This window comes from Pongo pygmaeus, chromosome 2, assembly GCF_028885625.2.
Source record: "Pongo pygmaeus isolate AG05252 chromosome 2, NHGRI_mPonPyg2-v2.0_pri, whole genome shotgun sequence".
Taxonomy (NCBI): Eukaryota; Metazoa; Chordata; class Mammalia; order Primates; family Hominidae; genus Pongo; species Pongo pygmaeus.
In genome coordinates, this window is record NC_085930.1 from 134,643,465 (window position 1) to 134,667,609 (window position 24,145).

Genomic DNA, 24,145 nt, shown 5'->3' on the forward strand with positions numbered 1-24,145 from the left:
CTAGAAATGGCCACGGCCATGTGACAAAGTTATGGTAAATGACATGTTGACAGAAATCCCTGGAAGGAGAAAGAGGCAAGGGGAAAGACATTTTCCTACAAACAAAGGAGAATCCTCATAGAAAGAGGCCCTTGGCTTTTGTCCTTCACTCATTTTATTGTCTGCACCACAGACATGACTTCTAAAGGTGCAGCATGCATCTTGCAACCAGCAGGTGACAAGCAAGATGAAGAAAACCAAAACATAAAGGACAGCAGAGCAGAAGGGCCAAAAGAGCCTGAGTGCCCACCAGTATTGCAGAGCCACTGTTTCCAACCACAGGCTGCTCAGTCCCATGCTCTTTAAAATATGAGGAAAATAAGATCTGCTTGGTGCAGAGCTGAGTTCAAGTCCTGGGTATCCTTGTTAACTTTCTGTCTCGTTGATCTGTCTAATGTTGACAGTGGGGTGTTAAAGTCTCCCATTATTATTGTGTGGGAGTCTAAGTCTCTTTGTAGGTCACTCAGGACTTGCTTTATAAATCTGGGTGCTCCTGTATTGGGTGCATATATATTTAGGATAGTTAGCTCTTCTTGTTGAATTGATACCTTTACCATTATGTAATGGCATTCTTTGTCTCTTTTGATCTTTGTTGGTTTAAAGTCTGTTTTATCAGAGACTAGGATTGCAACCCCTGCCTTTTTTTGTTTTCCATTTGCTTGGTAGATCTTCCTCCATCCTTTTATTTTGAGCCTATGTGTGTCTCTGCATGTGAGATGGGTTTCCTGAATACAGCACACTGATGGGTCTTGACTCTTTATCCAATTTGCCAGTCTGTGTCTTTTAATTGGAGCATGTAGTCCATTTACATTTAAAGTTAATATTGTTATGTGTGAATTTGATCTTGTCATTATGATGTTAGCTGGTTATTTTGCTCGTTAGTTGATGCAGTTTCTTCCTAGCCTCGACGGTCTTTACAATTTGGCATGATTTTGCAGTGGCTGGTACCGGTTGTTCCTTTCCATGTTCAGTGCTTCCTTCAGGAGCTCTTTTAGGGCAGGCCTGGTGGTGAAAAAAATCTCTCAGCATTTGCTTGTCTGTAAAGTATTTTATTTCTCCTTCACTTATGAAGCTTAGTTTGGCTGGATATGAAATTCTGGGTTGAAAATTCTTTTCTTTAAGAATGTTGAATACTGGCCCCCACTCTCTTCTGCCTTGTAGAGTTTCTGCCGAGAGATCCACTGTTAGTCTGATGGGTTTCCCTTTGTGGGTAACCCGACCTTTCTCTCTGGCTGCCCTTAACATTTTTTCCTTCATTTCAACTTTGGTGAATCTGACAATTATGTGTCTTGGAGTTGCTCTTCTCGAGGAGTATCTTTGTGGCATTCTCTGTATTTCCTGAATCCGAATGTTGGCTGGCCTTGCTAGATTGGGGAACTTCTCCTGGATAATACCCTGCAGAGTGTTTTCCAACTTGGTTCCATTCTCCCCGTCACTTTCAGGTACTCCAATCAGACGTAGATTTGGTCTTTTCACATAGTCCATATTTCTTGGAGGCTTTGTTCATTTCTTTTTATTCTTTTTTCTCTAAACTTCCCTTCTCGCTTCATTTCATTCATTTCATCTTCCATCACTGATACCCTTTCTTCCAGTTGATCGCATAGTCTCCTGAGGCTTCTGCATTCTTCACTTAGTTCTCGAGCCTTGGCTTTCAGCTCCATCAGCTCCTTTAAGCACTTCTCCGTATTGATTATTCTAGTTATACATTCGTCTAAATTTTTTTCAAAGTTTTTAACTTCTTTGCCTTTGGTTTGAATTTCCTCCTGTAGCTCAGAGTAGTTTGATTGTCTGAAGCCTTCTTCTCTCAGCTCGTCAAAGTCATTCTCCATCCAGCTTTGTTCCGTTGCTGGTGAGGAGCTGCGTTCCTTTGGAGGAGGAGAGGCGCTCTGCTTATTAGAGTTTCCAGATTTTCTGCTCTGTTTTTTCCCCATCTTTGTGGTTTTATCTACTTTTGGTCTTTGATGATGGTGATATACAGATGGGTTTTTGGTGTGGATGTCCTTTCTATTTGTTAGTTTTCCTTCTAACAGACAGGACCCTCAGCTGCAGGTCTGTTGGAGTTTGCTAGAGGTCCACTCCAGACCCTGCTTCCCTGGGTACCAGCAGCGGTGGCTACAGAGCAGTGGCTTCTCGTGAAACGCGAATGCTGCTGTCTGATCGATCCTCTGGAAGTTTTGTCTCAGAGGAGTACCCGGCCGTGTGAGGTGTCAGTCTGTCCATACTGAGGGGTGCCTCCCAGTTAGGCTGCTTGGGGGTCAGGGGTCAGGGACCCACTTAAGGAGGCAGTCTGCCTGTTCTCAGATCTCCAGCTGCGTGCTGGGAGAACCATTGCTCTCTTCAAAGCTGTCACATCTACAGAACTCTCTACCCCAAATCAACAGAATATGCATTTTTTTCAGCACCACGCCTATTCCATAACTGACCACACAGTTGGAAGTAAAGCTCTACTCAGCAAATGTAAAAGATCAGAAATTATAACAAACTGTCTCTCAGACCACAGTGCAGTCAAACTAGAACTCAAGACTAAGAAACTCACTCAAAACCGCTCAACTACATGGAATCTGAACAACCTGCTCCTGAATGACTACTGGGTACATAACAAAATGAAGGCAGAAATAAAGATGTTCTTTGAAACCAACGAGAACAAAGACACAACATACCAGAATCTCTGGGACGCATTCAAAGCAGTGTGTAGAGGGAAATTTATAGCACTAAATGCCCACAAAAGAAAGCAGGAAAGATCCAAAATTGACACCCTAACATCACAATTAAAAGAACTAGAAAAGCAAGAGCAAACACATTCAAAAGCTAGCAGAAGGCAAGAAATAACTAAAATCAGAGCAGAACTGAAGGAAATAGAGACACAAAAAAACCCTTCAAAAAATTAATGAATCCAGGAGCTGGGTTTTTGAAAGGATCAACAAAATTGATAGACCGCTAGCAAGACTAATGAAGAAAAAAAGAGAGAAGAATCAAATAGACGCAATAAAAAATGATAAAGGGGATATCACCACTGATCCCACAGAAATACAAACTACCATCAGAGAATACTACAAACACCTCTAGGCAAATAAACTAGAAAATCTAGAAGAAATGGATAAATTCCTGGACACATACACCCTCCCAAGACTAAACCAGGAAGAAGGTGAATCTCTGAATAGACCAATAACAGGATCTGAAATTGTGGCAATAATCAATAGCTTACCAACCAAAAAGAGTCCAGGACCAGATGGTTTCACAGCCGAATTCTACCAGAGGTACAAGGAGGAACTGGCACCATTCCTTCTGAAACTATTCCAATCAACAGAAAAAGAGGGAATCCTCCCTAACTCATTTTATGAGGCCAGCACCATCCTGATACCAAAGCTGGGCAGAGACACAACCAAAACAGAGAATTTTAGAACAATATCCTTGATGAACATTGATGCAAAAATCCTCAATAAAATACTGGCAAATCGAATCCAGCAGCACATGAAAAAGCTTATCCACCATAATCAAGTGGGCTTCATCCCTGGGATGCAAGGCTGGTTCAATATATGCAAATCAATAAATGTAATGCAGCATATAAACAGAACCAAAGACAAAAACCACATGATTATCTCAATAGATGCAGAAAAGGCCTTTGACAAAATTCAACAACCCTTCATGATAAAAACTCTGAATAAATTAGGTATTGATGGGATGTTATCTCAAAATAATAAGAGCTATCTATGACAAACCCACAGACAATATCATGCTGAATGGGCAAAAACTGGAAGAATTCCCTTTGAAAACTGGCACAAGACACGGATGCCGTCTCTCACCACTCCTATTCAACATAGTGGTGGAAGTTCTGGCCAGGGCAATTAGGCAAGAGAAGGAAATAACGGGTATTCAGTTAGGAAAAGAGGAAGTCAAATTGTCCGTTTGCAGATGACATGATTGCATATCTAGAAAACCCCATTGTCTCAGCCCAAAATCTCCTTAAGCTGATAAGCAACTTCAGCAAAGTCTCAGGATACAAAATCAATGTACAAAAATCACAAGCATTCTTATACACCAATAACAGACAAACAGAGAGCCAAATCATGAGTGAACTCCCATTCACAATTGTTTCAAAGAGAATAAAATACCTAGGAATCCAACTTACAAGGGACGTGAAGGACCTCTTCAAGGAGAACTACAAACCACTGCTCAATGAAATAAAAGAGGATACAAACAAATAGAAGAACATTCCATGCTCATGGGTAGGAAGAATCAATATCGTGAAAATGGCCATACTGCCAAAGGTAATTTATAGATTCAATGCCATCCACATCAAGCTACCAATGACTTGCTTCACAGAATTGGAAAAACTACTTTAAAGTTCATATGGAACCAAAAAAGAGCCCGCATCGCCAAGTCAATCCTAAGCCAAAAGAACAAAGCTGGAGGCATCACGCTACCTGACTTCAAGACTACATCACGCTACAAGACTTCAAGACTACATCACGGTACCTGACTTCAAGACTACAGTAACCAAAACAGCATGGTACTGGTACCAAAACAGAGATATAGATCAATGGAACAGAACAGAGCCCTCAGAAATAATGCCGCATATCTACAACTATCTGATCTTTGATAAACCCAAAAAAAACAAGAAATGGGGAAAGGATTGCCTATTTAATAAACGGTGCTTGGAAAACTGGCTAGCCATACGTAGAAAGCTGAAACTGGATCCCTTCCTTACACCTTATACAAAAATTAATTCAAGATGGATTAAAGACTTAAACGTTAGACCTAAAACCATAAAAACCCTAGAAGAAAACCTAGGCATTACCATTCAGGACATAGGCATGGGCAAGGACTTCATGTCTAAAACACCAAAAGCAATGGCAACAAAAGCCAAAATTGACAAATGGGATCTCATTAAACTAAAGAGCTTCTGCACACCAAAAGAAACTACCATCAGAGTGAACAGGCAACCTACAAAATGGGAGAAAATTTTTGCAACCTACTCATCTGACAAAGGGCTAATATCCAGAATCTACAATGAACTCAAACTAATTTACAAGAAAAAAACAAACAACCCCATCAAAAAGTGGGTGAAGGACATGAATAGACACTTCTCAAAAGAAGACATTTATGCAGCCAAAAAACACATGAAAAAATGCTCACCATCACTGGCCATCAGAGAAATGCAAATCAAAACCACAATGAGATACCACCTCACACCAGTTAGAATGGCAATCATTAAAAAGTCAGGAAAAAACAGGTGCTGGAGAGGATGTGGAGAAATAGGAACACTTTTACACTGTTGGTGGGACTGTAAACTAGTTCAACCCTTGTGGAAGTCAGTGTGGCGATTCCTCAGGGATCTAGAACTAGCAATACCATTTGACCCAGCCATCCCATTACTGGGTATATACCCAAAGGACTATAAATCACGCTGCTATAAAGACACATGCACACGTATGTTTATTGCGGCACTATTCACAATAGCAAAGACTTGGAACCAACCCAAATGCCCAACAATGATAGACTGGATTAAGAAAATGTGGCACATATACACCATGGAATACTATGCAGCTATAAAAAATGATGAGTTCATGTCCTTTGTAGGGACATGGATGAAATTGGAAATCATCATTCTCAGTAAACTATCGCAAGAACAAAAAACCAAACACCACATATTCTCACTCATAGGTGGGAATTGAACAATGAGAACACATGGACACAGGAAGGGGAACATCACACTCTGGGGACTGTTGTGGGGTGGGGGGAGGGGGGAGGGATAGCATTGGGAGATATACCTAATGCTAGATGAGGAGTTAGTGGGTGCAGCACACCAGCATGGCACATGTATACGTATGTAACTAACCTGCACATTGTGCACATGTACTCTAAAACTTAAAGTATAATAATAAAATAAAATAAATACGAGGAAAATAAGCCTTTACTTTTTAATCTTGTGTTAGTTAGGTTTGCAGTTTCTTGTAGCTAAAGGCAATGCATATCTAATTGTTTAGAATAGCTGTTTATTCTTTTATTTCTTCTGAAGTCACTTAGTAATAGGCAATGGTATCTGCAACACAAAATTTTTACCAGTGTAATTAACAATGCCAACCTGCTGCAGCTTGCCACTTAGACTACCAAGAAATGCCATTGCATTGGAATCTTGATTTGTATTACCACTAAAGGTAATGTGAAAAGCTTCACACATCAAGCCCTAAATTCTCAAAAAAAATTTGAAGTGTTCACTTTTTAGAAAATGTAATTGAAATCCCCTCATTCTATGATAACTGATGTTGTTATCACATAATGAATAAGCCAGAATCAACCAACATTCCAAAGCAAATCTGGGACACTCAACAAGAAATAAACAAAAATAATTTCATTGGGCTCTGTGCCTGGAAAAACAAGGCACGTATTATTATACTCAACTGGTTTGAATGGAAAACCAAATTAACATAATGAATGAACTGCTGTGAAAAATGTTTGGAAAATTGACAGAAATGCAACTGAGTGCAGAGGAAAGGAACTTTTAAAAGACATTAACCACTGTCACACAGGTGAGGGCAATTGACTACAATTAATTAATAAGAAGGTATTTACTCAGTTTCTATTATGTTTAAGGCAATGTAGGAAATGCAAAGAATGAAGCTGTATGCCAATTTCAAGACCCATAATGACTTGGGAATGACACGATAACAGAATCAACGAGACAGAAAGTTAACAAGGATATCCAGGAATTGAACTCAGCTCTGCACCAAGCAGACCTAATAGACATCTACAGAACTCTCCACCCCAAATCAACAGAATATGAATTCTTTTCAGTACCACACCACACCTATTCCAAAACTGACCACATGGTTGGAAGTAAAGCACTCCTCAGCAAATGTAAAACAACAGAAATTATAACAAACTGTCTTTCAGATCACAGTGCAATCAAACTAGAACTCAGGATTAAGAAACTCACTCAAAACCACACAACTACATGGAAACTGAACAACCAGCTCCTGAATGACTACCGGGTACATAACGAAATGAAGGCAGAAATAAAGATGTTATTTGAAACCAGCGACAACAAAAACACAACATACCAGAATCTTTGGGAAACATTCAAAGCAGTGTGTACAGGGAAACTGATAGCACTAAATGCCCACAAAAGAAAGCAGGAAAGATCCAAAATTGACACCCTAACATCACAATTAAAAACTAGAGAAGCAAGAGCAAACACATTCAAAAGCTAGCAGAAGGCAAGAAATAACTAAGATCAGAGCAGAACTGAAGGAAATAGAGACAAAAAAAACCCTTCAAAAAAATCAATGAATCCAGGAGCTGGTTTTTTGAAAAGATCAACGAAATTGATAGACCACTAGCAAGACTAATAAAGAAGAAAAGAGAGAAGAATCAAAAAGACGCAATAAAAAATGATAAAGGGGATATCACCACCGATCCCACAGAAATACAAACTACCATCACAGAATACTATAAACACCTCTAGGCAAATAAACTAGAAAATCTAGAAGAAATGGATAAATTCCTCGACACATACACTCTCCCAAAACTAAACAAGGAAGAAGCTGAATCTCTGAATAGACCAATAACAGGCTCTGAAATTGAGGCAATAATCAATAGCCTACGAACCAAAAAAAGTCCAGGACCAGATGGATTCACAGCCGAATTCTACCACAGGTGCAAAGAGGAGCTGGTACCATTCTTTCTGAAACTATCCCAATCAATAGAAAAAGAGGGAATCCTCCCTAACTCATTTTATGATGCCAGCATCATCCTGATACCAAAGCCGGGCAGAGACACAACAAAAAAAGAGAATTTTAGACCAATATCCCTGATGAACATCAATGCAGAAATCCTCAATAAAATACTGGCAAACCGAATCCAGCAGCACATCAAAAAGCTTATCCACCATGATCAAGTGAGCTTCATCCCTGGGATGCAAGGCTGGTTCAATATATGTAAATCAATAAACGTAATCCAGTATATAAACAGAACCAAAGACAAAAACCACATGATTATCTCAATAGATGCAGAAAAGGCCTTTGACAAAATTCAACAACCCTTCATGATAAAAACTTTCAATAAATTAGATATTGATGGGATGTTATCTCAAAATAATAAGAGCTATCTATGACAAACCCACAGACAATATCATACTGAATGGGCAAAAACTGAAAGCATTCCCTTTGAAAACTGGCACAAGACACGGATGCCCTCTCTCACCACTCCTATTCAACACAGTGTTGGAAGTTCAGGCCAGGGCAATTAGGCAGGAGAAGGAAATAACGGGTATTCAATTAGGAAAAGAGGAAGTCAAATTGTCCCTGTTTGCAGATGACATGATTGTATTTCTAGAAAACCCCATTGTCTCAGCCCAAAATCTCCTTAAGCTGATAGGCAACTTCAGCAAAGTCTCAGGATACACAATCAATGTGCAAAAATCACAAGCATTCTTATACACCAATAACAGACAAACAGAGAGCCAAATCATGAGTGAACTCCCATTCACAATTGCTTCAAAGAGAATAAATTACCTAGGAATCCAACTTACAAGGGACATGAAAGACCTCTTCAAGGAGAACTACAAACCACTGCTCAAGGAAATAAGAGGATACAAACAAATGGAAGAACATTCCACGCTCATGGGTAGGAAGAATCAATATCGTGAAAATGGCCATACTGCCAAAGGTAATTTATAGGTTCAACGTCATCCACATCAAGCTACCAATGACTTGCTTCACAGAATTGGAAAAAACTACTTTAAAGTTCACATGGAACCAAAAAAGAGCCCGCATCGCCAAGTCAATCCTAAGCCAAAAGAACAAAGCTGGAGGCATCACCCTGCCTGACTTCAAACTATACTACAAGGCTACAGTAACCAAAACAGCATGGTACTGGTACCAAAACAGAGATATAAATCAATGGAACAGAACAGAGCCCTCAGAAACAATGCCGCATATCTACGACTATCTGATCTTTGACAAACCCAACAAAAACAAGAAATGGGGAAAGGATTCCCTATTTAATAAATGGTGCTGGGAAAACTGGCTAGCCATACGTAGAAAGCTGAAACTGGATCCCTTCCTTACACCTTATACAAAAATTAATACAAGATGGATTAAAGACTTAAATGTTAAACCTAAAACCATAAAAACCCTAGAAGAAAACCTAGGCAATACCATTCAGGACATAGGCATGGGCAAGGACTTCATGTCTGAAACACCAAAAACAATGGCAACAAAAGCCAAAATTGACAAATGGGATCTCATTAAACTAAAGAGCTTCTGCACACCAAAAGAAACTACCATCAGAGTGAACAGGCAACCTACAGAACGGGAGAAAATTTTTGCCATCTACTTATCTCACAAAGGGCTAATATCCAGAATCTACAATGAACTCAAACAAATTTACAAGAAAAAAACAAACAACCCCATCAAAAAGTGGGCAAAGGACATGAACAGACACTTCTCAAAAGAAGACGTTTATGCAGCCAAAAGACACATGAAAAAATGCTCACCATCACTGGCCATCAGAGAAATGCAAATCAAAACCACAATGAGATACCACCTCACACCAGTTAGAATGGCAATCATTAAAAAGTCAGGAAACAACAGGTGCTGGAGAGGATGTGGAGAAATAGGAACACTTTTACACTGTTGGTGGGACTGTAAACTAGTTCAACCATTGTGGAAGTCAGTGTGGCGATTCCTCAGAGATCTAGAACTAGCAATACCATTTGACCCAGCCATCCCATTGCTGGGTATATACCCAAAGGATTATAAAACACGCTGCTATAAAGACACATGCACATGTATGTTTATTGCGGCACTATTCACAATAGCAAAGACTTGGAACCAACCCAAATTTCCAACAATGATAGACTGGATTTAGAAAATGTGGCACATATACACCATGGAATACTATGCAGCCATAAAAAAGGATGAGTTCATGTCCTTTGTAGGGACATGGATGAAGCTGGAAATCATCATTCTCAGCAAACTATCACAAGGACAAAAAAGCAAACACCGTATGTTCTCACTCATAGGTGGGAACTGAACAATGAGAACACATGGATACAGGAAGGGGAACACACACCGGGGCCTGTTGTGGGGTAGGGGGAGGGGGGAGGGATAGCATTAGGAGATATACCTAATGTTAAATGATGAGTTAATGGGTGCAGCACACCAACATGGCACATGTATACATATGTAACTAACCTCCATGTTGTGCACATGTACCCTAAAACTTAAAGTATAATTAAAAAAAATAAATAAATAAACTAGCTTTAAATTAAAAAAAAAAAAAGAAGAAGTTTGATACACTGGTGCAAGAAGGTTTAGAAAGATGACTCCAGCAGCAGGGAATAGAGTGTTTTAAGGGAAGGACACTTACTATGAGCTAAAGTAGATTGGGAAAATCTGACTATACAGAAAAGAAGTGGGATTTTCATGATGAATAGGTGACAAAGATATATTCCAAGTGAGGGAAAATTCTCCTGGGAAAGGAGAAAGAAGAGTGTGAGCTGAAAATGAATAGGGCAGCTTGACTTGTCCCAAAGTTTCAAAAAAGTTAGAAGGTGAAATGGTAGTTAGAAAGTGGAGTGTGAGGCCGGGCACGGTGGCTCACACCTGTAATCCTAACGCTTCGGGAAGCCGAGGCAGGTGGATCATGAGGTCACAAGATCGAGACCATCCTGGCCAACATGATGAAACCCCGTCTCTACTAAAAATACAAAAATTAGCTGGGTGTGGTGGCGCATCCCTGTAGCCCCAGCTACTCAGGAGGCTGAGGCAGGAGAATAACCTGAACCCGGGAGGTGGAGGTTGCAGTGAGCCAAGATCGTGCCACTGCACTCCAGCCTGGCAACAGAGCAAGACTCCATCTCAAAAAAACAAACAAACAAACAAACAAAAAAAAAAAAAACATGTGGACCATGGGGAGCTTATTAAACTGATTCTTAAGTAATTTGAACTTAAAATCTACTTACTTGAGCTAAGAACATATAAGAAAGTGCTACAATTGTGTCTCCTTAATTTTAATAATGTGATGGCCCAAAGTGTTGGAAAGTTAGTAAGATTCTCATTATTAGCTTTCTCTCCCAGCTCTCTCTTGAAACTGCTTTTAGCAGCAATCCTGTAATCTGTCAATTAAAAAATCCAATGGGCCCATCTCTGTCCTCATCTGACTTAATTTCTCTACGACGTCTGGTTCCGTTTTTCTCTAATGTCTCACTACTATTAACCTATCTCCTTTAATGATACTCTCCTCCTGGTTCCTCAAACGTTAATATGATCCAGGGTCCTACTCTTGACCTACTTCTTTCCTCCCTCCTCTTGAAGTTTTTCTTTAGTATTCCTAAAGAATCTCACCTATGACCTTTTTTTTTTTTTTTTTTGCATTACCATCAATATATTGATGGCTGTCAAATCTATGCCTTCAGTCCATAACTCTCTCGATCACCTGACCCTCATGTCTATTTGCCTACAAGACATGCATGGAAACCTCAAACAGTAGACCCAATACTGAATTCATTAATGTTCCTCAGAAACTTATTTCTCTTCTGTATTTACCATCTGGATTAAAGTCATTAATTATGTTTGCTAGGGCTGCTATAACAAAATGCAGTCAGCCCTCTGTATCTGCGAGTTCCACATCGACGGATTCAACCAAGTGTGGATCAAAAATATTCAGAAAAATAATGGATGGTTTCATTTGTTCTAAACATGTATAGGCTTTTTTCTTGTCATTATTCTCTAAACAATACAACACAAAAACCATTTTCATAGCATTTACATTGCATTGGGCATTATAAGTAATCTAGAGATTTTTTTAAAGTGTATGGGAGGATGTGCAAGATATTACATCATTTTATATGAGGAATTTGAGCATCAGTGGATTATGGTATCCTCAGGATGTAGTGGAACCAATCCAATGACACCAAGGGAGACTGTACCTCAGACTGAGTGGCTTAAACAACAGAAATTTATTTTCTTACAGTTCTGCAGGCTAGAGATTCAAGATTAAGGTTGGTTTGGCAGGTTGGTTTCCTGAGGACTCTCCTTGGTTTGCATATGGCTGTTCTGTTCCCATGGTCAGCAGTCCCTCTATGCATTCACACCCCTGGTGTCTCTTTGTTTGTTTTAATCTCTTCTCATAAGAGTCGGACTGGATTAGGGGCAACCCTAACAACTTCATTTCAACTTAATTATTCAAAGGCCTCAAATACCGTTACATTCTGAGATAACTGGGGGTTAAGGCTTCAACATATAAATTTCGGAGTGACACAAATCAGTTCATAACAGCCCTTAAACCAGAAAGAGGATCCCAAAAGATCTCCTTTTCCTTCATCTCTTATGTCAAGGCCAAGCTGTTCTAACTCTGAAATATATCTGCATACCACCTAAACTCCTTAGGGTTGAACTTCAACTTCATGACTTTTCTTATGAACAAAGGTCAACTACTTGCTGTTTCATCACCTAAAATTAACATTCTTTCCTTTCAGTCTTACTCCACACACAAATCATCTTTCAAGATTTGCTTCAATATTATTTCTCCTGTGAAGTTCTCCTTGACTCTGCTCTACCTCTTGCTGACCCGCTCTATCTTGTTTCCTTGTCTGAGAAGAATTTATTATTTCTGTCATTCTACTGAACATACTGTATTGCAAAACTGGATCTGTGTCCACCATAAGATTACAAGCACTTTGCAGAGGGCAAGTGAGGGAGAAAAAACATAATGTAGGCTCTGAGGTTGGCTGCATGAGTGAAAATCCTAGGTTACCATTTTTTTTTTTTTTTACTATGTCAACTTTGTCAAGTCATTTAAATTCATCAATAAATGGGAATAGGAATAATACTTATTTCACAGTTATAAGAAGTAAATGAAGTCACCTATGTGAAGCACTTAGCATGAAGCAGAGACTCAATAAGAGCTAGCTATTTTTATAAAAACCTATACAATATAACAAACATGACCACATCTTTTATTGAGCATATTCTTTATGCCCTGTGCTACGTGAATTGCATATATTATCTCTTATAAACCCTATAACAAATGTAAGAGATATGTATGAGTACCTCATTTTATAGATGAGGAAACTCAGTTCCTGAGACAGTAGCAGCTTCTAGGACTAACAGCCAAAATTTAGTGGAAAGGATTTAAGCTGAGACTTAAGATGTTTCCAAGCACATTGTCTCCATTTTGACATCTCCAAATGTGAATGCAATGCTGGGGTCAGAGTGGCTGCTCAATAAATATTTTTTGAATTACTTAATATATTATTAATCCACTTTTAAACTTAAATTTTAAATATAATTTTTAAAATGAATTTAATTAAATTAATTTAATTTTAATTAACTAAAAAAATTAAAGCCTCCTGCTGAGGCTATTTTCCTTCACTCAAAGGAAACAATTCCCTCTGAACCACTCCATCCAAAGGCCCTCCGTTCTCAGCCCTGTGAATGTTTTTCCTAATCCTTCCCCACCATTGAGGACCTGGTGTCCAAAAAGACTTTGCCTACCCTGGCTTCTTGTACTAAGTAGACATTCCCTTCCTTTCTTTTTCTTTTTTCTTTCTTTCCTTTTCTTTACTTTTTTTTTATAAAAAGGACATATTTAACTGCCAGCCAAGATTTCTGATCAGCAACAAAAGAATCTCAATTGCCAAGCTGATTGACATATAAATCCGAATTTTATATCAAAGTATTTCCTAACTGATACCGAAAGATATAAAAAGGGCCTCGTATTAAATTCACTCCATAAGTAACACTTGACATGAACATAGAAGTAAGTGGTGTACATACTATTTTTGGAATAGAAGTAAACTATGTGCCAAAAAGGTAGTTTTAAAGGTGATAAAAACCATCAGATTTCTGCTGAAGGCTGTCTCTCTCTCTCTCTCTCTCCCTCTTTCTCTCTCTCTCACACACACACACACACACACACCAGCAGATCCACCAGCTGAAAGCTATTGTACATACAAATAGTAGTTTGAATTTTGTGCTCATCTTCCACCAATGCTGTTCATTGATAAAAGGCCTACATTATATCCCACACCTCGTTAGCCTCTTCTATAAAACAGGTTCTTCCTCATTTAAATAAACTCCCTCAAAACATAGAAAAATGATTAAAGTATTTTAATAGAAGTCCATGTCATTTATATCTCTTAAGTGAAGCCCATCATGTGAACCTCAGTATTAATTAATTTAATTAACATGAACCTTATTTCTACAACTTAGATGAACTTTAGTGATGCATTTGCAGAAGGTGCAACACTGGGTCATGTCATGCACTCATTTAGTTTTTTTTAATGTTATGACATAATACTGCTACAGTTACATGGTGACATTTTAATAATCAAACACTTATTTGGAAGTTTTAAAAATATCATATGTTAAGGTGTGCCTTTCCTGCAAGACATGCCATCAATTGGTGAATTTTAAGGTGTTTTTCTCCATTAAGGGCAGGTAAATATATTTTTTTTCTCTTTCTTTTTCTTTCTTTCTTTTTTTTTTTTTTTTGAGACAGGGTCTCACTCTGTCACCCAGGCTAGAGTGCAGGAGTGTAATCACCAGTCACTGCAGCATTCACCTCCTGGGCTGAAGTGATCCTCTCACCTCAGCCTCCCAAATAGCTAGGACTACAAGTGTGCACCACCATGACCTGGCTAATTTTTAATTTATTTTTTATTTTATTATTATTTTTTTTTTGGTAAAGACAGAGTCTCCCTATGTTGCTCAAGTTGGTATCAAACTTCTGGGCTCAAGCAGTTCTCCTGCCTTGGCCTCCCACATTGTTGGCTATTTTTAATTATCATTTTATAACCATGGTGACTTACAATAGTTACTGTCTTTCTAAAAATACTACATACTTTTATGGGACATTTATAATAAGGTGGCAATAGAAAAAACTGTTCTTGAGTGTTCAGTATATTTTAGAAGTAATATTTTTATATGAAATAACATCGAGATAAATATATCTAGGGACTTACTAGCAAATATTTCAAAAAATTAAATCATATTTTGCACAATATAATTAATGTTAAAAGTGTTTTGTTGATATTTTTTATTTAAATCTTGCAAGAGATAGTCTTTACATTGTACATGTTCCCTAAACAAAATGAAAATATTATTGAGCACAATTTAATATATGTATTGGAATACAAACATAACACCATATTAAGATAGAACTTTGGATTACTTTGTTATTGGCTGAACAGTGTTCAAATGGATGTCCTTCACTTCCAAATGACAGGTGTAATCTTTCAAGTGCAAGCAGCTCTACTAGTGTGACATGCTAGCCTCTCTCTGCTCCTTAACTTAGCTATTTCCAGGAAAAGAAGAAGAATATAATTTGATTAAGTGTGGAAGGTGATATGGACATGTATAGGATGACCCCTTTGTCTTCTCTCTCTTTAGGGAGCAACTGTTCTGCTCTGGTTCTCCAGACATTAAGTTACACAGTGAGAGGCTCTGCTTTATGACTGAGGGGCAACTTCGCCTAAAACTAGAGCTCACTAGAAGGAAGCCCACTTGGAGGTAGAGATATTTCATGTTTTCCTTTATTAGTTTCATCAGAAATAAAGGTGATATTTTGGTCTCCAATCTACCCATTTTTCTTTTTCAGCTGATTCAGACTGTGGACGGCAAAAATGAGTATTTTTATTGAGCTCTCTCAAACTCCAAATGAAAAGGCATACTTCACCGCTGTTATTCACTGCAGTCCACCAAGATGGGGATTTCTCCCCTATCACGAGACATAAGGAACATGAGACAAAGATAATTAAGGAATTTGTATAAAACCATTAGGCATGGTCCTAATATTCAAAACAAGTCAGTTAAAGGTTAATCAAACTGCCTTTTTTCAAGCAAAAAAAAGTCATGTATTTCTTTCTAAGGATTGTGTTATATTTCTATTTATCCACACATATTTGTGAATGTACATAATATGAATATATACTTATATGTTTGAATAATTTTATTCAAAGGGTCCTTACCCTTTGTGTTTCTATCTTACAAAGAAAATATTAAAAGCAAAAACTATACACACCAATTTTCATACTTATCTTTGTGGAACTTACATTGGACAGGTACTATGCTTACTCTAAAATTCAAGTAACTTTAATTTTAATATGGCTCTTCCCTTGCATATGTAAAATACAGTACATAATTTAGTCATGCCAATATACAGCAAAACAGACATGCATTTGCAAGGCTTTCAAATGCTAGAAGTGAGAGCACCAAACTATGATATCTGTTCATTTGGGTTGTCATTTCAAGAAACATAATGTATTGAAAACAATCACACACATTTTTAAAAAGAGCTGGAATAAAAGAGTCCATTCCTAAAAAGACATAGCTGTTGAAATGTCAAGTAGCTGATTCTAAAAAATAACTTACTACATAGGAAATCCACAAAAGATAATTGCTTTTTCTCTGGTGACTAGAATCCTACTTCGGTTTAAAACAAATAATATCAGCAGTTTTTCAGTGTTAACTTTTGTCAGCTTATATAAAATGCAAAGAATTTCTTAATAAATTATAACTAGAAAATACAAAGTAAACAACATAAAGTCTCAGACTCCTTTAAAGATAACTGAAAAGCTTGTTTATGTCTTAAAACAAAGTATTATATTTTTATATATGATAACGTACAGGATTCACATTTGTTTGCAACATTCTATTCTAACAACCACTAAGCTAGAGTTCTTAACTTTGTACATAACTACACTTTGCACATCTAAGTTTTGAGCTACAGCAATCTAGAGGAAATGGAGAGATGTATTTTTAATCACATCCTCCTAAAGTCACTTATGCCATCCATTAATTTTTGCCTAATACAATGAAGTGGTGTTAATCTTTATATTGTGATAAACTGTTTTCTCATCCTCATCATATTAGCATAGGAATATGAACTTCTAGTTCCTGTCAAGTGAGTCTTTATTATAAAGACGATAGAAGGTAAATGCATGTGAGTCTGTGATTTTGGAATATGCACCAAATGCTGACTGCTAACAGTTACGAATATTTATCAGTTGCTGTTATTAAAAATGCATGTTTTTCTCCGAGAGTTTTTAAGTAAACAATTTCAAAATGTTACTCCATCTGTCAATGTTTTCTGAAAAGGGTACAAACCTTCTTTTTTATCTTCTGGAGTAATCTTCACTTTTGTATCTGTTATATCTTTGAACGAGGCCAGAAAAAGTACTACATCTCCTTTTTCATTCTTTATGGGAACAATATCCAGTAGGCACCAAAATGGAGACCCTGCAACAGTAAAGAAATAAAAAAAATACAAATCAACCATTGCCTTGTGTTATTTCTATGGAAATCTCAATCATTAATAAAAATAAAGCCTTTAGTGTTTTCTTCAATCCCACAACTCCCTCCATCTTAAAAACGTCAGTTTTCAGATTCCATAAATTTCTATCCTATATACATCTCTCTTCATTCCAAAGGAAATGCTTTTTCTGAAAATAAAGAAGTATTTTAAACAAAAACACTTGTCTGTGCTGAGACATTTCTGCTTACATTATTCAAACTGCATTTCCTCTTTGAACTTGTTGATGCTGAAGCATTCCACTTTATGAGATTGCCCCTTCCCACCCCCAGCACACACTCGTTCTTCAATAAAGACCTTTGTTTAGAATGAATTTGCCAGAGGTTTATTTAGTCAATTTAGAAATCAAAGCTTGCCTAACAGAATGCTAAAATAAAAAAGATGAAAAGTATCAAGTTTTGGGGAGCATGCATAGCCACTTAAACTCTCATACATTGCTGGCTGATTCAAATTAATACATCTACTTTAAACACAGGTAGTATTAAAATTTAGTCTCACAATACAACACTACACATCAGCGTGAATGAGTGACTTACAATCATTTGAAACCAAATAGACGAATATCACTAATATAATGTGAGTGAAATACCTAAACACAAACAAATAGAATGCAATAAGAATTTATTTACATTAAGTACAAAAACAGGCAGAACTAATCTATGATGTTAAAAGTCAGGTTAACGGTTACTTTGGGGAAATTGTGATTAGAAAGGCATTCAGGTCTGGGAGTTGTAGGATGGTGGTCCAGTTTTGTTACATGATCTTTATGCTGTTTACATAGTAGTGTTCAGTTCTTAAATGCTTACGTGTATTTTTCAGTAAGCATGTCACATTTCAAAAAATATTTGAAGAAGAAATAATCAAATTCAATTCAATTTTTGAGCAAAAAACCATGAGAAATGTCATTAAGATTCAAGTATAAAATATAGTAGCCAAATGGTACTGCCTAAAGCTTATATTTTCAATTTTTAAATATAGTTTAAAATATGTATTTCAGAAATATGTAAAAAAAATCTTGCACTATATTTCCTACTGAAAGGGATTCTGGACAGCAATATTTGAAAATGATGATAAAGTTGTTGTTGCTTAAAAACTAAACTATTAATCTATTCATACATAATTTTCCTTCATTTTCTTTTGATGAGGGGAAAAAGACTTCAATACTGTGAATTCTTGTCTTATTTGGGTGTTGATTTCAAAGTCAGGGTATAAGACAAAAATATAAGAGGGTCAGATATATCCTTGATATTTTGAGTTGTTTTGCATACACTGTATTAGACCTCATAATTTCCAACACAGCTATGTGTTCATCCAGCCTTGGGATCTATCATTTTTTTCCGCAGTTAAACACCAGGTGAAGCCACTAATTTATATTTAGGAGCCATCTGATATAAAAGTCATATTTTATTGTAGCTGCTGCTGTATTTGTTTAAAAGAATGGTTGGATGATGTATGATGTGCTGCTCTCATAAGTTACGCATGGAATATAATAAAATATGTTTGTTCCTCTGTATTCTCCCAATAGTTTTAGAGTCATGATTTCCTCCTTATTTTTTTTATTTTTATTTTTTTAGCCCTATGGTATCACATTTCATTCATCTGCCCCAATATCTATGCCATGGCAATCTCATTTCAATAGCTCATTACCAGGCTCTAGAAGAGCTGGGATCTAACCATGGTTCTAACACTAACTAGCCACGGAACAATAGGGAAGTCAATTAACCCATCTGGAACTTGGTTCCCTTCATTGTAACACTGTCACATCCTTCACTCCAGTAGTGAATACAGTGACCCCAAAAATGCTGAGACAATAAATCAACTCAAGTGTTTGTGATTCATGGAGAAGCATAAATGAGCCATACTCATAGCCAAACACTGCTATCCTCGTCATCCCAGAATGGTTCTTAATTGAAATTTTATCAATGGTCACCATTTCAGACTGGGAACCTTTTTCAATGCTGTAGCTATGATAGAAACAAAAAGAGCCATCAGGCTAAACTAATAATCAGACCTTAGAGAAAGTAATAGTGGGGACACAAAGAATGGTATGAAATCTGACATTTTGACTGACATTTTAAAGCACCTCTCTGTCAATTACCTTGCAAGAATATCACCAAATCATAACCGAGGCTATTAATTTTCCTGAAACTCTTTTATCTGTGTACTCAGACAAGTATCATTACTGTCTCCAAAGAGCCTTTGCATAAGTGCACCAATATATTTTGGAGAGAGCCAAAACCACATGAGGGGAAAGCCAAGGAAATAGCTGTTGATATGGCAATATTCACTGATCAGCCCTTGAGGCACAGCCATCATTTCACATTATATTCTGGAATAACTGAAAGTTTACTTTGAGATTTGTCTTTTAAGTTACAGTGACATGATCACTGACATTTTATAAATTCAATAAAACTTCATTAATTCGGATCTTTCTAAATTCAACCTTTGGAATGATTTTACATGAACTAGGCTGATGTCTACCTTCCTAGTGCCTATATGACAAAAAAGTTTATGAGAGAAACAGTGTAAAGGGCATAAAAACTATTTCCTTCCTTCCCTCCCTCCCTCCCTCTCTCCCTTCCTCCCTTATTTCCCTCCTTCCTTCCTTTCTTCCTTCCCTCCCTCCCTTCCTCCCTTATTTCCCTCCTTCCTTCCTTTCTTCCTTCCTTCCTCCTCTTCCCTTTCCTTCCTTCCTGCCTGCCTGCCTTTCTCTCTCCATCTCTCCCTCCTTCCCTCCCTCCTTCCTTTTTTCCTTTCAACTGTCCCTCCAGATTTATCCATACCAACAATCTTACGAATATTCAGGTATATTTAAGCTTTTCTTTCTCAACTTTAGAAGAACGCAAAGCATATACCAACTGCATTTTCTTCTAGAAGGATAATAGATGCCAAAAGCTACCAATCATGTTCAATGCAAGACTCTTTATACTTAGCATGCTCGCTTATCCTTTGCTTCTCTGCTTTCCTAAATCTTTCCAGCAAGCCCTGCACCCTGCATTTCTAATGACACCTTTCACCTCTTATGAACGCAATAATTCAAGGCTATTCTCCAGGATCTGGCTCTTCCTATCTTACCTGTGGGCACAATGATGATCAACTCTTTCAGTCAACAGCAGTTCAGGCTCAGTGCAACAAATCTCTCTTAGGGTTAAAGTGGGAGGCTGCAAGTCCCACAGCCTCAAATTCAGAGATGTGAATGATAAGAGGAGAGTTAGAGGACAGACATTTCATGAGAATTTTAACTCCTTCTTTATATAGCAGCAGTAACTACCATGTGGGTTGGGGAGTGCCAACACAGATGAGGCTCTGACAGGATTTAGGTTAATGACACCTTTAATTCCTATGGATAAATACAATTGTGGAGAGAAAACAAGGTTTTTACCTTATATGGGAAAATCTATTTTTGGAATTGAATAGTTACACAAAAGCTTAAATCTGGTGGAATGTCCCTTGTCTCCATTTTGGTACTTTCTTTTTCTTGATTGGGAAACAAGGATGCAGGATAATTTGACTTGCTAATATTTTTGTTTATTTCTTTTTATTGAGGTAAAACATACACATATAGTTTACCACCTGTGCCTTTTTGTTTTTTAAGAGAAAGTCTTACTCTATCACACAGGTAGGAGTGCAGTGGCATGATCACAGCCTACTTTAGAGTCATACAATCCTGCCACATCAGCCTCCCAAGTAGCTAGGACTACAGACGTGCACCACCATGCCTGGCTAGTTTTAAATTTTTCTGTAGAGATGGGGATCTCACTATGTTTCCCAGGCTGGTCTCAAACTCCGGGCCTCAAGGGATCCTGCCACCTTGGCCTCTCAAAGCACTTGAATTACAGGCATAAGCCACCATGCGCAGCCCATCTTTACCATTTGTAAATGTACAGTTCAGTGGTAATAAATATCTTTATAGATATTTTTCCCTTCATCCCCCTGCCTCCCCTTCCTAGTCTAGGGTAATCAACAGTCTACTCTCTATCTTCATAAGATCCACTTTTTTAGCTCTCAAATACGAATGAGAACATGCAATATTTGTCTTTCTGTCACTCAACATAAGGGCCTCCAGTTCCATCAATGTTTCTGCAAATGACAGAATTTCATTTTTTTTATGGCCAAATAATATTCCATTATGTATATATATCACACTTTATCCATACCTTGATGGGCACTTAGGTTGATTCCATAACTTGGCTATTGTGAATAGTGCTGCAATAAATACAGGAGTGCAGATATCTCTTTAATATATTGATTTCCTTTCTTTTGGATATATACCTGGTAATGGAATTGCTAGATTATATGGAAGTTTTATCTGTGGGTTTTTGAAGATCATTCCATACTTTTCTTCATAGTAGCTGTACTAATTTTCGCTAATCGTTACAATTATTAGAGAATTCATATGCTTTCCAGACACCACTAAACTATATTTGTCAATAGATAAAAACTCATAATAGCTAACTAATAATAATGTTTCTAGTATGGGTTCATGGTTTAATAACTTAATACGAGGAGGTGCAGGTATAAAGAAAACTGAGTTGTGAGTGCTCCCACTCTCTTTAATGACTGCGCTGTCATGATGGGAAATAGTGCATTGCTCAATATAACACAATAGGTCAAAGTGAGATATGGACACATTTGATGTTCTCTTGTTTCTAATATCAAGCAGGATTTTGAATAAATTTTTAATGATAAATACATAATGTCTTTATTTTTTGAAATTAAAGCAACTATAACATAATATCCCAAGGGTTAAGAGCATCAGGGTTATGTGACCTAAACATTTCCAGGTGTTACTCCTAGGTCACATTAAGTCTGACGAGTCTTGTTCTCTACAACCATTGTCTCAGTGCTACTTAATGATAAAATAACAGGCTTGCCAGTTTTTAGAAATTAGTCCAGAGAAAATACATACATACATACACACACACACACACACACACACACACATACATATACATATTGGGGTGGGAGTGGGGAAAGAGCTGCAGGTGAGTAAACAAGGCTGCTATGAATTGTGGCTGGGTGAAGGGACACTCATTTCTTCAGCAGAAAGAGTGGGGTAGTAATTCAGTCCTAACTGAATCGACCAGAAAGCTCCAAATTGCCCCTCCACTTTATCATATTTGCTACTGTTTTGTTCGGTTTCAGTCATCTCTTGCCCAGTTTTCCAAAGTATTCTTCCTGCCTCTAGTCTTCCTCCCATGCTACTGCCAACAACCTTTGAAAATACAGGATCCTGATTAAAAACACCTGACGGCTTTTCACTGTTTGCTCAAATCAGCACAACATTCCAGACTCTAATCAATATGGAAAGTGTCTTTCAAGGGACTAGAAAATACAGGAATGTGATGGACAGTGCAAAGAGGTAAACTAAAAAAAGGTGTCATGTTAAAAAGGAGGGGAATGTTTCCTGGAATACCCAAAGCTGCTCGGCAAATAAGTCTCCACAGCATCATCACCAGCTCTTCCTGATGTTTGTACTATACTAAGAGATGAAAGTAATGGTTCTTTAGAAAATATGAGGTAAAAGCTTCACCTTAACGGCGGTGAACATTTCTTCCAGGGACCATCTATCTACAGTGCAGCTCATATAGGCTGCAAATCTTTGCTCAGTCCTCACTGAATTTACGTCGGGTCAATACCCCTCCTCCAAATGCCCCAGGATACTAGTGAGCCAAAGTAAATGGCACCAGTGCCCTGACTCCCTGTGTAACAGTGGAGGGCAGCGTGGGGATAGACAGGAGATGAACTGAAACAGCTGGAGAGCTCCCTGAACTGGGCGGTGGCTAAGGACACCCTTCATTTCAATGTTTAATGAAAAATAAAACACATTGTGTTTTAAATTTCTTTTTGTGTTAAAAACAGATGGGTAGAATACACATGCTATACTGAGTTGAAAAAACACTGGCAGAATACACATAAAATCCACAATGGTGGATTGTAAATTATGGTTTAATTTCCTTTTCAGCATCTTTATTTTCAGGTTTTCTAGAATAAGCATGAAGAAATATATAGTGAGATTCTGTCAACTCCAGTGATTTGAGGTAGAGATGTAAAGAGTTCAAGACTGGAGCAGTAAGAATGATGAGGTCATATTTCTGGGGAATAATTTTTTATATATTCTTGATAATTTGAAATACGTTCTAATGGATACTTCCATTTCAAACTTTTGAGAAAAGTGCTATGTTAAGTCAGAATATCTAAGAGGGAGAGGAAGGGAAGGGAAGGGAAGGGAAAGGGAAAGGGAAAGGGGAAGAGGAAGGGGAAAGGGAAGGGGAAGGGGAAGGAGAAGGGGAGGGAAGGGAAGGGAAGGGAAGGGAAGGGAAATCAAGTTATGCTTAACTGATTTAAATGTGCCAAGTTTTTAATCCTCTTTTCATTTTGATCCAAGTTACCTTTCTCCTTAAATAAAAGTACTTTATTCATTTCCCAGGTGTATGTATAGCCACCTCTCAGAAATCTCTAATAATTAGGAACAAGAGGAGCCTGCAAACTTCAGGTGCAAAAATATCCCCAAGACATGATTTAGTCAATACATCCAACATCCTTGCTCAACAAATTAACTGGGGTTATTGACCAGTAGAACTAATACTTGCTTTAAGAAAACCAAATTGGTTCCCACGGTAAACACAGATAATTCTTACCTACAGTTGAAAGGAGTTTCCATGTACAGTTAAACACAAATTCAGCAGCGATAGTTTTATAGTAGGAAATGGAACAACTGAGTACAGTCCAATGAGAAATGGAGATAAAGAGGCCCTGAAAATAACACACACAGCAAGGACCTAGTGAT

General features: G+C 37.6%; 1 protein-coding gene across 1 annotated transcript in view; it reads right to left on the reverse strand.

Moving 5' to 3' along the window:
- Positions 1-24,145, reverse strand: part of KCNH8 (potassium voltage-gated channel subfamily H member 8) — a 394,745-nt gene that overhangs the window by 241,836 nt on the left and 128,764 nt on the right. The window contains exon 3 of the mRNA XM_054483001.1: positions 17,151-17,282. Coding sequence (XP_054338976.1) covers positions 17,151-17,282 — 132 coding nt within the window. The remainder of the gene's footprint in view (positions 1-17,150; positions 17,283-24,145) is intronic.